This window comes from Eptesicus fuscus, chromosome 4, assembly GCF_027574615.1.
Source record: "Eptesicus fuscus isolate TK198812 chromosome 4, DD_ASM_mEF_20220401, whole genome shotgun sequence".
NCBI classification, from domain to species: Eukaryota; Metazoa; Chordata; class Mammalia; order Chiroptera; family Vespertilionidae; genus Eptesicus; species Eptesicus fuscus.
This window is the reverse complement of record NC_072476.1, coordinates 111,383,814-111,400,326: the sequence shown is the minus strand read 5'-3', so window position 1 is coordinate 111,400,326 and position 16,513 is coordinate 111,383,814. Positions and strand designations below refer to the sequence as shown.

Here is a 16,513-nt window from a genome sequence, read left to right as displayed (position 1 = left end):
TAAAACCACATCCTCGGCCACGGCAGCCGCCGGCGGGAGGCGGCCCGGCCCACGGGTCCGGCCGGGCTCAGCTGTTGAGCTCCATGGTCTCGTCAGCCTCGTCTGGATTCTTGATCATTTTCTCGTATTTCCTCTTGAAGAAGCCGAGCTGTGGGGTGACGGTGTGAAACGTTACGTCGATGGCTTGGTTTGCGTGGGGCCTCGGACCCCCTGGGAACCGCGTCTGGGAGCCACGGGCGCGGGGAGGGGTGTGTGGACTGGGACTGACGGGTATCGGCCCGTCGGGGGTCGCTGGGGCCCAGGACGCTGGGCTCCGTTTGTTCGCAGCCGACCAGGACACGCGGGGTCGGATGAGGGGAGGTGGGGAGGGCAGGCTAGGGACAAGGCCAGGGGATAAGGTCCTTGGGCTGTTTGCCAGAACCCGACTTTGCAACGGCCTCGCAGGCCCTTTCTCGGGGAGGGGGGAGGGGCCGCCGGGTCGGAAGGCGGATGTGGGACCGGGACGTTCGCGAAGGGGCCGCGAGGCTTACCTTCCAGAGCACCGCCACCAGCGCCAGGAGCAGGAGGGCGCCGGCGATGACGCTCCCCACGATCACGCCGGTGGGCACTTCAGCTTTCTCGTGCGGCTTCGTGATGGTGACGGGAATCTGCCAACGGGAACACACGAGGGCGTGACCCCCCCTGAGCAGCCACCAGAGGACGGTCTGTCAGCCACGCTCTCTAACCCACGCGTGGCGTCCAGGGCGGGCCGGCTGGCCCAGGGCCGCGGCCTCCAGGACACGCCGGGCGGTGCCATCTCCAGAGGAGACGCTCCCGCCACGTCCACAAGGGACCCGGTGCCAGTTCCCTCCCCGCAGCCGCGTCGGCACCTAGCGGTCACCGCTGGCACCCCAGCCGCCTGGTCACCCGGACACGGCCGGTCAGTGTCCTGCTCTGTGTCCTCGCCCGGCGGACGCGTGCGGAGCTGCCCGGGAGGGGCGTCAAAGGCCAGGCCCGCAGCCCCAACCGCTTGCGATTAAACAGCAGAGACGCTGGGAAGCGGGCTCCTGAGCTGCCGGCCACGGCGCTCCCGCCGGGGCACCTGATGCGGTGGTTAAAGCAGACCCCTACCTCAGGCTCGGGTCGTCCCTCAGCAATAAAATCGTCCTGGAGGCTAACAATGGTTCTCTCTTTTTTAATTGATTTTTTTTTTTCCCCCGAGAGAGAAGCATCGATCGGTTGCCTCCTGGACATGCCCCAACCTGGGATGGAACCCGCAGCCAAAATATGTGCCCTGACTGGGAATCGAACCCGCAACCTCTAGGTGTATGGGACGATGCTTCGAGCAATAGAGCCACCGCCAGGGCCCCCTGGGGTCAGTGCGTCCACCTCCTCTGTGACCTCGGTGTTAACAGTAAGACGTCGTCACGACCGTGTCCGCCACGAGCATGTTCTCCCAGAGCCGAGGGACGAGGCCCGTTCAGCTCCGGCTGCGTGTGAGCCTGGGGCACAGCTGCTCTTCAGCCGGAACTCGCGAGCGAGCGGGGTCACCTGGGGTCTGACCTCTGGGCGACCATTTCCTTCCATTTGCACCTTCAGCGCTAGCACAGGCTCTGGACGTGCAGGGCTGCGGGGACTGTGCGCCCATCCAGTCCACGCCAGGCGGCGTCTCGGCTCCCTCGGGGCCCGAGCCTCCAATCCGGGGCCCACGGAGCGACAGGGATCAGGGTCCGACTGTCACATGGGCCCGGAACTCACATACATTCCAGGTCCCCTACTTACCTACAGGGGGACGTCCATTCATTATTTGGATTCCAAATGTTATGCAAAAAAATTACCTTATTTTTATTCGGATTCAAAAACTATTTCCATAGACACGATAGAGGGATAGCTGGCCTCTGTTCTTATCGGTATTGCTCAGAGCAAAGCAAGGGGAAAAGTCTCCTAAAGGGATCCCTGAAGCTGTTCATTTCAATTTCAATTAATGCATTCATTTCATACGGCTTTATAAACACACACACACACACACACACACTCACACACACACTCACACACACACACACACACACACACTCTCACTCACACTCACACACTCACACACACACTCACACACTCACACACACTCACACACACACTCACACACACACACACACACACACACTCACACACTCACACACACACTCACACACACACACACTCACACACACACTCACACACTCACACACACTCACACACTCACACACACTCACACACTCACATACACACACACTCACACACACACACTCTCACACACACTCACACACACTCACACACACACACACACACACACTCACACACTCACACACATTCACACACACTCTCACACACACACACACACTCACACACACACTCACACACACACACTCACATACACACACACTCACACACTCACACACACACACACACACACACACACACACACACACACACAACCAAAACTTCTGCAAAGGGCCAGGCACTGGCTGAACACTCCATGTTTCTAAAATGAACTTTAAAAACCACCTCCAATGCCCTCCACATCTTCCCCCCTCCCCACCCCCCGCACTGCCCCAACCTAGGTCCCAGCCTAGGCCCCAGGACTGTGAGGCTGAGAGGACTTTCCTGGGTTCTACTTTGGATTTCCCACGCCCTGCCTCGCAGGAGGGCACAGTCGCTGGGGGAGGGCACGGTCCCTGGGGGAGGGCACAGTCCCTGGGGGAGGGAACAGTCCCTGGGGGAGGGCACAGTCCCTGGGGGAGGGAACAGTCCCTGGGGGAGGGCACGGTCCCTGGGGGAGGGCACAGTCGCTGGGGGAGGGCACGGTCCCTGGGGGAGGGCACAGTCCCTGGGGGAGGGCACGGTCCCTGGGGGAGGGCACAGTCGCTGGGGGAGGACATGGTCCCTGGGGGAGGGCACAGTCGCTGGGGGAGGGCACAGTTGCTGGGGGAGGGAGTGGTCCCTGGGGGAGGGCACGGTCCCTGGGGGAGGGCACGGTCCCTGGGGGAGGGCACGGTCCCTGGGGGAGGACACGGTCGCTGGGGGAGGGCACGGTCCCTGGGAGAGGGCACGGTCCCTGGGGGAGGGCACGGTCCCTGGGGGAGGGCACGGTCCCTGGGGAGGGCGTGGTCCCTGGGGAGGGCGTGGTCCCTGGGGGAGGGCGTGGTTCCTGGGGGAGGGCACGGTCCCTGGGGGAGGGCACGGTCCCTGGGGGAGGGAGTGGTCCCTGGGGAAGGGCACGGTCCCTGGGGGAGGGCACGGTCCCTGGGGGAGGGAGTGGTCCCTGGGGGAGGGAGTGGTCCCTGGGGGAGGGCACAGTCCCTGGGGGAGGGCACAGTCCCTGGGGGAGGGCACGGTCCCTGGGGGAGGGCACAGTCCCTGGGGGAGGGCACAGTCCCAGGGGGAGGGCACGGTCCCTGGGGGAGGGCACGGTCCCTGGGGGAGGACACGGTCCCTGGGGGAGGACACGGTCGCTGGGGGAGGGCACGGTCCCTGGGGGAGGACACGGTCCCTGGGGGAGGGCACAGTCCCTGGGGGAGGGCGTGGTCCCTGGGGGAGGGCGTGGTCCCTGGGGGAGGGCACGATCGCTGGGGGAGGGAGTGGTCCCTGGGGGAGGGAGTGGTCCCTGGGGGAGGACACCGTCGCTGGGGGAGGGCACGGTCCCTGGGGGAGGGAGTGGTCCCTGGGGGAGGGCGTGGTCCCTGGGGGAGGGCGTGGTTCCTGGGGGAGGGCGTGGTTCCTGGGGGAGGGCACGGTCCCTGGGGGAGGGCGTGGTCCCTGGGGGAGGGCGTGGTCCCTGGGGGAGGGCGTGGTCCCTGGGGGAGGGCGTGGTTCCTGGGGGAGGGCGTGGTTCCTGGGGGAGGGCGTGGTCCCTGGGGGAGGGCATGGTCGCTGGGGGAGGGCGTGGTCCCTGGGGGAGGGCATGGTCGCTGGGGGAGGGCGTGGTTCCTGGGGGAGGGCACGGTCCCTGGGGGAGGGCACGGTCCCTGGGGAGGGCACGGTCGCTGGGGGATGGCACCATCCCTGGGGGAGGGCATGGTCCCTGGGGGAGGGCGTGGTCCCTGGGGGAGGGCGTGGTTCCTGGCTGAGGGCACAGTCGCTGGGGGAGGGCGTGGTCCCTGGGGGAGGGCGTGGTCCCTGGGGGAGGGCACGGTCCCTGGGGGAGGGCGTGGTCCCTGGGGGAGGGCACGGTCCCTGGGGGAGGGCGTGGTCCCTGGGGGAGGGCGTGGTTCCTGGGGGAGGGCACGGTCCCTGGGGGAGGGCACGGTCCCTGGGGGAGGGCGTGGTCCCTGGGGGAGGGCACAGTCGCTGGGGGAGGGTGCACAGATAGGCCAGCGTCCTGTCTGTGGACACACTTTCCCGGGACAAGCGAGGGCCGCGGGCTCTCCTCTGCGCAGTGAGAGGCCCAGAGGTCACGGCCGCAGCGCTGCCGCCCGGGCACAGGTGCAGTGAGTCTGAGGCCACGCCGGCCGTGGGGGAGAGTCTTGAACCGCCTTCTGATTTCCAACAAGAGCTTTGGGAGGAGGAAGCCCAGGGCTCCCCACCCCCCGCCCCACCTCCCCGCAGGTGGTGGGCCTGGGGTGTGCGCAGTGAGTGGGCACCTTCTCCCAGAGCTGCGCCAGGGAAGCGCCTGCCGCTCCGCCAGCGACCTGGGCTTCTCCCAAAGCAGCTGCCCTGCGGAACCCTTTCCTCCCACGGGCGCGTCTGAGTGTCTGAGCCGTGCGGCCTGAGGAACGGACGTGCACAGAGGGGCGGTGTCCGGCCATGAGGGACACCATAGAGAGGGGCAGCCCTCGGATACACGCCTGCTTCCTGCGCACGCGGCCCTTCTCTTCAAAATGCTCAAGTGGCTGAGCCAGAGAGCCTGGCGGGGTGTCCGGCTGACCCTCACTGCCCGGGCCAGCATGAGGAGGAAGGAGCTGGGCGCTGGCCTGGCCCCGAGATGGCTGAGCAGGGGGCGCCCTGGGCTGCACCCCTCGTGGGGTCACGGCCTCTGACCCCGCTTTGCCAACACCCGGGAAAGCTCACCGTACGAGACACCGGGTTTTCGGAGTCCAGTGAGCTCCTCCCGCCCCTGCTCTCCGGGCTCCGAGGGGACGCCTGCCCCACCCCGGGCCCGGGGCCGGGGGATGCTCACCGTGACCGTGTTCTCCTGGATCACGTAGACCTGCGGGTTGTAGGTGTCGATCTCCGCGGAGGCCGTGAGCTGCACCGTCTGGAAGGTCGCCTGTGAGGTGAGAAGAGGGAGATTTGCATCCCGGCAGGAGGACATGCATGGAACGCGGCGCGTGGTCATTCATCAGCTTCCGTGTGGAAAGCAACAGAGCACAGGACAGTCTGAAGACCCCAGAAACACGGTGTCCCGAACCGGGGACACGCGACTGGCCCCACATGGCACGTGCCCGGAACTCCCACGTGGGGGTGGCGGCCCTGCGGCAGCAATCCAGCATCTCTCCAGGTGACTCTCCGCAAAACAAGGTTGCAAAGCAAGGTTCAGAAGTGACGTTTGTCATCAGGAAAGGCCACAGTGCAGATTTCAAAAAACTTAAGTTTGCGGCCTGAGGGAAAATTGTAAACTCCCATTTTTAGATACCCAGGTACATAGGTTTCCAGAGGAGAGGGGGTGGAGGGGTTGGGTGAGAAGGTGAAGGGACTGAGAAGCGGATGGTAGTTGTAGAACAGTCCCAGGGTGGAACGCACAGCGTGGAGACTAGTCAGTGATACTGTGATAACTATGTTCGGGGCCAGGTGGGCACAGGTTGTAAAGTATATGATTGTCTAACCACCGTGCAGTATGCCTGAAACCAACACCAAATAACACCGAACGCAGACTGTAACAGAAAGATAAAGAAGCAAACTTGATACTTGTTATTTATTTGCCTAAGTCAGTGGTCGGCAAACTCATCAGTCCACAGAGCCAAATATCAACAGGACAACGATTGAAATTTCTTTGGAGAGCCAAATTTTTTAAACTTAAACTTCTTCTAACGCCACTTCTTCAAAATAGACTCGCCCAGGCCGGGGTATTTTGTGGAAGAGCCACACTCAAGGGGCCAAAGAGCCACATGTGGCTCGCGAGCCGCAGTTTGCCGACCACGGGCCTAAGTGCTAAATGGAATGGGAGAGCAGGTTGGAAAGGGAAGAGAATGTTTCTTTTGGGGTACACGGTAAAAGAACACTGCTTAGCGTGCACTCGAGCTCGACCATACGTGTCCACAGCGGATGCCCCGATCCTTTCCTCACGCTGTGTCACAAGACTAATCATTTCAGGTTTGCTAACGTAGGCGTTTCTATAAAAAACACTGGATTTGGGGCAGGCCCACGGAAGGCACGTGTAGTGTATGCTGGTGTTCCTAGGAACCTACATGGAATAACTTCACGTGCCTTCCTGGATCTGCCATAAAAATAAACCCATTTCCACGGACACATCAGTGATGTGCAGAGTCTGTTCTCTGTGATGCGAGCGCTGGGCCCGATGCTCACTTTGAACTAGAACACAATGCCCGGATCTGAGAGCTGCCCACAACCCCAGGCTGCCAGGACTCGGTTTTGGGGGGCCTGGGGCACAGGGATTGAGGGACCCCATGAGGGCATTCGCTGGGCTGTGTCTGGGACCCAGAAGGGGAGCAGTGAGTCTCCTGTCCGTGGCCTCCTTCCTCACTCTCTCAACGTGGATACTGCATCCGAAACTAACCCTGACCCTGGTCTCTGAAACATGCCTTCCTGGGGAAGCCCGGCTGGCGTGGCTCAGAGACTGAGCGTTGGTCTATGAACCAGGAGGTCCTGGTTTGATTCCTGGCCAGGGCACAGGCCTGTGTTATGGGCTTGATCCCGAGTAGGGGGCGTGCAGGAGGCAGCCGATAGATGATACTCTCTCATCATGGATGCTTCTATCTCTCCCTCTCCCTCTCCCTTCCTCTCTGAAATCAGTAAAAATATATTTAAAAAATAAAAAGTGGTGTGTGCACTGGGCTCTCACCAGAGAAAGGGGGGAACCGGAGGTGGAGTGGGTACCGGCTCCAGGCAGAGGAACCCTGTTAGATCCACCTGCTGGCAGGTGTGAGATCAGTGGTCAGCGGGGAGTTCCAGGAGGGGATGAGGCACGGGCATTTGGGTGTGGGCACACTGGGTGTGGGCTCGTTGGGTGTGGGCGCGCTGGGTGTGGGCGCGCTGGGTGTGGGCGCACTGGGTGTGGGCGCACTGGGTGAGGGCGCACTGGGTGAGGGCGCACTGGGTGAGGGCGCACTGGGTGTGGGCGCACTGGGTGTGGGCGTGTTGGGTGTGGGCGCACTGGGTGTGGGCGCGCTGGGTGTGGGCGCGCTGGGTGTGGGCGTGTTGGGTGTGGGCGTGTTGGGTGTGGGCGCACTGGGTGTGGGCGCGCTGGGTGTGGGCGTGTTGGGTGTGGGCGTGTTGGGTGTGGGCGCACTGGGTGTGGGCGCACTGGGTGTGGGCGTGTTGGGTGTGGGCGCACTGGGTGTGGGCGCACTGGGTGTGGGCGCACTGGGTGTGGGCGCACTGGGTGTGGGCGCGTTGGGTGTGGGCGCGCTGGGTGTGGGCGTGTTGGGTGTGGGCGCGTTGGGTGTGGGCGCACTGGGTGTGGGCGCACTGGGTGTGGGCGCACTGGGTGAGGGCGCACTGGGTGTGGGCGTGTTGGGTGTGGGCGTGTTGGGTGTGGGCGCACTGGGTGTGGGCGCGCTGGGTGTGGGCGCACTGGGTGTGGGCGCACTGGGTGTGGGCGCACTGGGTGTGGGCGCACTGGGTGTGGGCGCGCTGGGTGAGGGCGTGCTGGGTGAGGGCGCGTTGGGTGTGGGCGCGCCGGGTGTGGGCGCACTGGGTGTGGGCGCGCTGGGGGTGGGCGCACTGGGTGAGGGCGCACTGGGTGTGGGCGCGCTGGGTGTGGGCTCATTGGGTGTGGGCGCGCTGGGTGTGGGCGCACTGGGTGTGGGCGCGCTGGGTGTGGGCGCGCTGGGTGTGGGCGCGCTGGGTGTGGGCGCGTTGGGTGTGGGCGCGCTGGGTGTGGGCGCGCTGGGTGTGGGCGCGCTGGGTGTGGGCGCGCTGGGTGTGGGCGCACTGGGTGAGGGCGCGCTGGGTGTGGGCGCGCTGGGTGTGGGCGCACTGGGTGTGGGCGCACTGGGTGAGGGCGCGCTGGGTGTGGGCGTATTGGGTGTGGGCGCGCCGGGTGTGGGCGCACTGGGTGTGGGCGCGCTGGGGGTGGGCGCACTGGGTGTGGGCGCGCCGGGTGTGGGCGCACTGGGTGTGGGCGCACTGGGTGAGGGCGCACTGGGTGTGGGCGCATTGGGTGTGGGCGCGCTGGGTGAGGGCGTATTGGGTGTGGGCGCGCCGGGTGTGGGCGCACTGGGTGTGGGCGCACTGGGTGTGGGCGCACTGGGTGTGGGCGCATTGGGTGTGGGCGCGCTGGGTGAGGGCGTATTGGGTGTGGGCGCGCTGGGTGTGGGCGCGTTGGGTGAGGGCGTGCTGGGTGTGGGCGCACTGGGTGTGGGCGCACTGGGGGTGGGCGCGCTGGGTGTGGGCGCACTGGGGGGTGGGCGCGCTGGGTGTGGGCGCACTGGGTGAGGGCGCGCTGGGTGAGGGCGCGCTGGGTGTGGGCGCGCTGGGTGAGGGCGCACTGGGTGTGGGCGCACTGGGTGTGGGCGCACTGGGTGTGGGCGCGCCGGGTGTGGGCGCACTGGGGGTGGGCGCACTGGGTGTGGGCGCACTGGGTGTGGGCGCACTGGGGGTGGGCGCGCTGGGTGTGGGCGCACTGGGTGAGGGCGCGCTGGGTGTGGGCGCGCTGGGTGTGGGCGCGCTGGGTGAGGGCGCGCTGGGTGTGGGCGCACTGGGTGTGGGCGCACTGGGTGAGGGCGCGCTGGGTGTGGGCGCACTGGGTGAGGGCGCACTGGGTGTGGGCGCACTGGGTGTGGGCGCGCTGGGTGTGGGCGCACTGGGTGTGGGCGCACTGGGTGTGGGCGCACTGGGGGTGGGCGCACTGGGGGTGGGCGCATTGGGTGTGAGCCAGACAGTCAGGAGGAGGCAGAGGGTGACAGAGCAGAGGCCACCCCCAGGGCAGCAATGGGCACCGGCCCTGTGCCGACTGGGGGGTGTGGCCAGACAGGCGAGCGCTGGGAGGGGGGAGCACAGGCCCCCGGGCGACACCACTGTGACCGCCCGGCCTGACCCCTGGCAATGGCGGCTCACGACCTGGCGCTGATGGGCCCATCAGGAGCGCGATACTCACGGCTGCGAAGGTGCCGTTCCAGATGCGCGTGGACACGTTCAGGAAGTACTCGGCCCGCACCTGCGGGTCTCGCAGCCAGCAGGTGATGTTCCCGCAGCGGGTGGTCCTGCAGTTCTTCACGCCACGGGAAAGGGGAGAGGGTGAGTGCGGGCTTCCGGGGGAACGGCCCCATGCACCAGCCACAGACGTCACAGCCACAGACGTCACAGCCACAGACGTCACGGCCACAGACGTCACAGCCACAGACGTCACAGCCACAGACGTCACAGCCACAGACGTCACAGCCACAGACACTACAGCCACAGACGTCACAGCCACAGACGTCACGGCCACAGACGTCACAGCCACAGACGTCACAGCCACAGACGTCACAGCCACAGACACTACAGCCACAGACGTCACAGCCACAGACGTCACGGCCACAGACGTCACGGCCACAGACGTCACAGCCACAGACGTCACGGCCACAGACGTCACAGCCACAGATGGGAGGGGAAGGCTGAAGGGAACTGGCGGTAGTTCTAGCTCTGCACTGCGCCCCACATAGAAGGCATGCACCCTCCACCCGCTAGTGCCCACTGGGGGGGCGGGGCCCAGGGTGAAGGTGGGAAGGAGAGTACCCCACGCTGTCTAGTCACCGTTTCTGATTGTAAAACGCCAAAAACAAATCCGTGTTTATCAACCACGTACTGGCTGAGCAAGTCATTGAGTACACACACAGGAGGCATACGCCTTAGTCACTCATAAACGCAAACTGACAGAGAATTCCTTCCACTAAAGGGAAGCTGAGTAGAGCTCAGGAGCTGCCGAGGACTGGGGGGGTGGGGGAAGGGACGGGGGAGCCCTGGGGTCGGGGCAGCGGGACACAGGTCGCCGTGCACTTTCCAAACTAGTGGAGTCTGCAGCCCCGAGGGAGCCTGACGCACTGAGGGCTCCGACCGGTGTCTCAGATGCAGGCCCATCCCGCGACCAACGCAACCACTCCGATGGGGGAGGGGGAGTCGGGGGAGCTGTGCTGATGTGGGAGCCAGGGGTGCACGGGAGATTCTGCACTTTCCACGCAATTTTGCTGGGAACTTAAAGCTGCTCCAAAACATGGTCTATTTTAAGAAGCCTATGACAGTCACATGGACTATGACATGTATGTAGCAGCGTACACACATGTCCATGTGGATGAACGCTGAGGGGCGTGGAGGAGGCTGTTGGTTACACGAGTGCTCAGCTGCTCTATTTCCGAGAACTTCTGTCTCTCTGTCGTTTTTTATTTATGTTGTTCCTATGTAGCAATCGTCATTTTTACACAATCAAACCATTTTCGCGAAAGGAGGGACATGCCGAGAGGGCTCCGTGTTGGCACAGCCTGAGACGGGCTCCCGCTGGGATGTTTAGCCCTTAGACTTCACCCACATGTCGCTGTGATTGCACCGAATCACTTACACAGGGAATGACTGCACCCTCCCGCTCACCAGCTCACCACCCCATCACCCCATCGCCCCATCGCCCCATCGCCCCATCGCCCCATCGTCCCGTCACCCCATCGCCCCGTCACCCCATCGCCCCGTCACCGACCTCATCTTGGCTGGAGTGCGCCTTTCTACCCCTTGCTCCATCCCGGCTGCCAAAGGCACAGGGGAATCTATGACATTCGAGTGCCGGGCGCGGGGCGGAGGGGAGTGCTTCATTTCCGGGCGACCCTAACAGGAAATCCCCGAGGGCACTGCCCGCGAGCCTTCCTCACCAGGTCTTTGAGGTGCCGGAAGTCTTCGCTCTTGAAAGACACGGAAGCCGGCGTCTGTCCTATCTTCAGCGGGTCCACGTCGGCGTGGCAGCTGATGTCGCCGGCCTGCAGAGGGGCCGCACGTCAGGCCAGGAAGCCAAGCGGTTTGTGCTGGTCCTGCAGCCTCTTAGGCACCCTGCTGTCACATGTCGGGGCTGGGTGGGGGGCAGGCTGGCCGCACTGCCCCCCTGGGCCCACTTCTCAGCCGCACTAACGTCACCCCGAGCGCAAATGGGCCTGCGTGACTCGGCGGGGCTGCTGGGTCCCAGAGCCCACTTGCGAGGAGACAAATTCGCAACAACAACAGACTGAGTTGCCTGGCCGGTGTGGCTCAGTGGTTGAGCACCGACCCATGAACCAGGAGGTCACGGTTCGATTCCTGGTCAGGGCACATGTCCGGGTTGCGGGCTCGATCCCCAGTAGGGGGCGTGCAGGAGGCAGCTGGTCAATGATTCTGTCTCATCATTGATGTTTCTATCTCTCTCTCCCTCTCCTTCCTCTCTGAAATCAATAAAAATATATTTTAAAAAAACAAGGAATAGACTGAGTGATTTAACGCAGGGTCCTCTGCTGTGGAGCATTTTAGGGTTTTGATTTCCTGTCGTCACCTGCGCACCCCGAGTGACATCAGTGCAGCTAAGAGCTAACCGGCGCTGGCCGTGTCCGTCTGAGTCGCGCTCTCAGCCCGGCTGTGAGGACCACTGCGCCTTAAAGACCAGCAGGTGCTGCCGCCGGAGCCACAGACACTCCACTCAAGTGCCCGGGCCTGGGCATCGCCTCACTCAGGACGTGAAGCAGGGACGGCCCTGAGCAGCCCGGGCTGAGCAGGGCGGGGCCAGGAGGACAGGGTGCAGGGCAGCGGCTCACAGCGGCCTGCAGGCAACTTGTCTCCTGGGGGGGGGCTCGACCTCCCACCCCCGGCCAGCTGACCTCTGTGGACAGGGCGCTGCGGTGGGACCTCCTTCTGCCCAGGAGGGGCCTCAGGCAGAGCCTCTGCCGTCTACACTGACACTCGCTTTCTTACCACAGCACCCGCTGCTGATACGCGATGGGCTACCTTCCGCCCACACCTGTCAGACGGGGCCGCCCTCACCTGGTCCGTGTGCACGCCCGTCAGGTACAGGAGCGGGTTCTGGTCCTTGGTGAGCTGGGGGAGGCGGATGCTGACGGAGGCCATGCTCACGGGGATGCTCCCTGTGGTCACCTACGGCGGACGGAGGACACGGTTCCGCTCTGGCCTCACAGGTGCGGAGCCGGTCACGTTGCCAGTGCGCATGCCCCCGCCCCCCCAGCCCCCCCCAGAGTTAAACACGGTGAGTAAGACCCACAGGAATAACAGCCTCGATACTGCTCTGGGATTGAATGGATCAACGTGGCCCAGGCACGTGGCACGCAGGCCGACACTGACTACGCCCCCCAGGCATGTTCTTCTGTGTTACTACTACGGACTACACGTCTCATTAAGGAGGTCGTGGCCGATGCCACGCATCCTGCCTGCATTCCGGTACCTGCAGCACAAACCAAGGCTCTTAAAAACCAAGGCTCTTGGTTTTTAGGAATCACCAAGTTGCAGGGCTGCAACCATGCATTGGGCTAGGACAGTGGTCGGCAAACTCATTCGTCAGCAGAGCCAAATACCAACAGCACAACGACTGAAATTTCTTTTGAGAGCCGAAAACTGACTTCTGCGCATGGGCCATGAAGTTTCAATCGCACTGTACGTGCGTGCCCACACATGGTATTTTGTGGAAGAGCCAATCTCAAGGGGCCAAAGAGCCGCATGTGGCTCGCGAGCCGCAGTTTGCCGACCACTGGGTTAGGAAGAAATGAACCAAAGAAAACTGCATAGACGCAGGGTGGAGGGAGAGCGTTCTCACTGTCCACCGTGTCTGCACGGTCACAGCACAAACAGCTGCTTCAGCGAGTTACTTCTCTGTGTAACTGATAACAACCTGTAGTTAGTAACTGCTCGTACCAGCTGGCGACAGAACTGGACTTAATCATATCTCTAGATACTTACTGCCCAGCACGACTACAAAACATGGCTGCACACAGAGGGCGAGCTCCTCAGAGAGAAGGCCCGCGGATGCCGTCCCAGAGACTCTGCCTGCACCCATGCCCTCATCTCAACATTCTGTTGACTGATGTTGAAAACTTTCTTCCGAAATACGCCCCTTGGCCCTCACCCAGGACACGCCACCGTGCACAGTGCCCGCTGTTTACCGCCCCGTGGTCAGCTCAGTGACTCTCCGGTGTGGCGACTGGACCAGCAGCATTCCGTGACCTGGGAGGGAACTTGCTAGAAATGCAGTTTCAGACCCACCCTAGACCGGAAGCTCTGAGGACGGAGCCCGGTGACCACATTGGAACAAGTCCCCCGGGCGACCTGATGTCCACTCCAGTGTGAGAGCCCCTAGTACATCTCCACTTCTTTCCCTCCTCCTCCCCCGACTGCCCGCCTCCCGGGCAGGCTCACCGACCTTCACGGAGAAGGCGAACTTGGGGCCGATGTCATCCAGGCTGCGCACCGTGGACGGAGCACGCCCCTCCGAGACTTCGTAGAAGTGGATGCTGGTCGATCTGCCGGGTGACGTGGGCAAAGCAGGGCGGTTAGGGTTGCTGTTCTTCTCGAAGCTCCGTGCTCGAAGCTCCGTGGGGGGAGGGGGCAGGGAGGGCGTAGGAGGGAACAGAGGCGGGTCCTGGCTCGTGGGCGCCGGGGACTGAATGTGCGGGACTGGGAAGCAATATTCATTCCCACCAGGTCATCTACCCTAATTATAGGGTGCTGATTATACGTCCTAAAGAATTACAGCGGACGTTTTCTGCAATTGTTTTTGTATTTCTGTACTGAAAATACTCCTTTTCTCCTTTTTCTCATGCCTCCTTTAGAAAAACATTTTTTTTCCAAATTCTCAAAAGGAAAGTCCGTCAGAGGGAGTCTTAAATAGACGTGGCGAGTGTCCGGGTTCTGTCTGGGAGGGAGCCGGCCCTGTGGCCGCGGGGGGACAGGAGCCCGGCGCTGAGCGCGGGAACCTCCCCTGCCTCCAGGCCTGGGGAGCCGGGGCAGCAGCGTCTAAGCTGGTTAGTGCGTCCTGCTTGTGCGCTTAGAGAGCTCCAACGCTCCGTCTGTGACCGAGGTGTCCCTTAGGTCACTTAAGTGTTGGTCAGTATATGTATAATAGCAGTCAGCTGTCCCGGGGAATCTGTTTTAGAAATAATTCTACTATCATCTACTTCCACCCATCACATCTGCACAATGTGGGTGCGCATTTATACAGCATCAAAGCGGTGGCCAGGGGTCACACTCAGTAATTGGAAAGGACTTTTGCTCAAAAAGGTGTTTGTTTAGACATATTTTTCCCCCGGCATTGCTTGTGATGATTAAATAAACCAGCAAAAAAAAAAAAAAAAAAAAAGCAAAACGACCCAATATCTCATTGCTATTAAATTGGCTACGTAAGTTACAACCCAGCCAGGAACAGGACAAGTTAGAGTGTCTGTCCTAATAGGAATTTTCTAGGCTCACATAACAAGCAAGGCACCGCCAAGTGTTATCATTGCGTTTGGATAAATAGCGTGTGTGTGTGTCTCTGCGTGTGCGTGTGCGTGTGCGTATGCGTGTGCGTGTGTGTGATGCTGACATCCTGGTAGGAAAACACAGCCTGTGTCTGGAAGGGATTCTAAAACAGTCCCTCCGTCGCCGTCTATGGGATGAGTAGGGGAGGTGGGGAGGGGGGATCTCATTTTCCGTTGTGTATCTCTCTCAAACGTGTGCGTTCCTCTCCAGGTGCATTTAATGTCCTGATTTTAAGGAACAAAGCCACCCAGAGGATCTACGGGGTGGTAGGATGGAGAGCCACTCTAGCTTTACTCTTCATAATTCTTCATGTGAATTTTTTAAACCGTATGCTATTTCTTAAAGGACATCAGAATATCTTAGAGTCCATCTTCCCATCACAAAAATACAGCTAAGATGTTAGTGAAGTGCCACTCAATCTTATATTCATTTCATGGTAAAATGTCTGAAAACACTGGCCGTGGTGGGCGGGTGGAGTCATAAAAAGGCTGTATTAAGAAAAAGCATTTAGCCCTGGCCGGTTTGGCTCAGTGGATAGAGCGTCTGTCTTCGGACTGAAGGGTCCCAGGTTCAATTCCAGGCAAGGGCATGTACCTTGGCTGCAGGCACATACCCAGTGGGGAGTGTGCAGGAGGCAGCTGATCGATGTTTCTCTCTCATCGATGTTTCTAACTCTCTATCCCTCTCCCTTCCTCTCTGTAAAAAATCAATAAAATATATTTTTTTTTGAAAAAAAGAAAAGCATTTAGCTTGGCTGGCGTGGCTCAGTGTTTGAACATTCACCTATGAACCAGGAGGTCATGGTTCAACTCCCGGTCAGGGTACATGCCCGGGTTGCGGGCTCGATCCCCAGTGGGGGGCGTGCAGGAGGCAGCCGATCCACGATTCTCTCATCATTGATGTTTCTCTCTCTCTCCCTCTCCCTTCCGCTCTGGAATCAGTAAAAACATATTTTTTAAAAAGAAAAGCATCTGGGATGAGAGGAATCACTTGGGCAGGAAGGGAAACTTCAGGTGGCATGGTCCCCTCGCCAATCCCCCGGCGGCATTTGTCTTGGTGACTCAGGCGGCCGTGGCCTCTGCTCCGAAGCCCCGGTTAGTTTCAGGGACGGAGCTGGGCGGGCTCTGCTCCTGCCTTTGCTGGGTGCAGCGCGGGACAGAGCACCCTTCTCCTGCTCGCTCCTGTGCCTCGGGCGCCAGACGGACTCTCCTTTGGTTTCTGCTCCGTGACCTGTTGGGTGAGCTCCACGCCCCTGCGTCCAGGGCGGGCGCGGCGGTGGGAGCTGGAGAATGCGTTGTCCCTGGACCCTGGCCGCCTGGCTCCCTGGGGACACTCTGCTGCGTGTCGTCTAAGGGTCACTGGCCTGTGCGGGGAGGCAGCGGGCCAGGGAGAGGAGCTGGTTCCCGGCGGGAGGTGGGTGTCGCCTGTGGCCGTGTCCCTGCAGAGCTGTGCCCGTGTGTCTGTGTCCATGAAACCACTCGCTTTCGGTGGGAGCGAAGGGGTGTCAACCTGTCAGCCCTGTGGCCTATAAGGTCTCTCCTGTCTGAGACCCCTGCCTCTGAACAATGCCGGGGCACTCGGGTCCCCTGGAGCTCATGGCCACACTCTCAGGGTCGCTGCCGTGGGCCGGCAGGAGAGGGGGACAGGGCGCCTCCTCGTGCGGGGCCTGCTCTGAAAGATGCGGCATTTCCTCGGGGTCGGAAGGAACCCGCCATCTGTCGTGGCAGGACTTTTCCGCCAGAAGGGAACTTTGTGACCAGACTGAGTGCTGTGTTGGACCTGCTGTGGTGAGCACTGTGCTTGGGGCTGCAGGGTCCGGGAACGGGACATCGCCGGGATCTCGGGGGGACAGGGGAAGAGGGGCCTGGAGGAGAACGTGGGGGTGACTCTCAGGTCCCCCAGCTCTACTGTGACACCCCGGCTGGCTCGC

At 61.9% G+C, this 16,513-nt stretch overlaps 1 protein-coding gene across 1 annotated transcript in view; it reads right to left on the bottom strand.

Annotated features, from left to right (window-relative positions):
• Positions 1–16,513, bottom strand: part of ITGA2 (integrin subunit alpha 2) — a 73,817-nt gene continuing 57,304 nt past the window's right edge. Inside the window, exons 24-30 of the mRNA XM_054714328.1 lie at positions 13,487–13,586; positions 12,100–12,210; positions 10,968–11,072; positions 9,230–9,343; positions 5,132–5,221; positions 531–647; positions 1–148 (exon numbers count right to left, since the gene is read on the bottom strand). Of these exons, the coding sequence (XP_054570303.1) occupies positions 68–148; positions 531–647; positions 5,132–5,221; positions 9,230–9,343; positions 10,968–11,072; positions 12,100–12,210; positions 13,487–13,586 (718 nt within the window). The 3' untranslated portion in view covers positions 1–67. The remainder of the gene's footprint in view (positions 149–530; positions 648–5,131; positions 5,222–9,229; positions 9,344–10,967; positions 11,073–12,099; positions 12,211–13,486; positions 13,587–16,513) is intronic.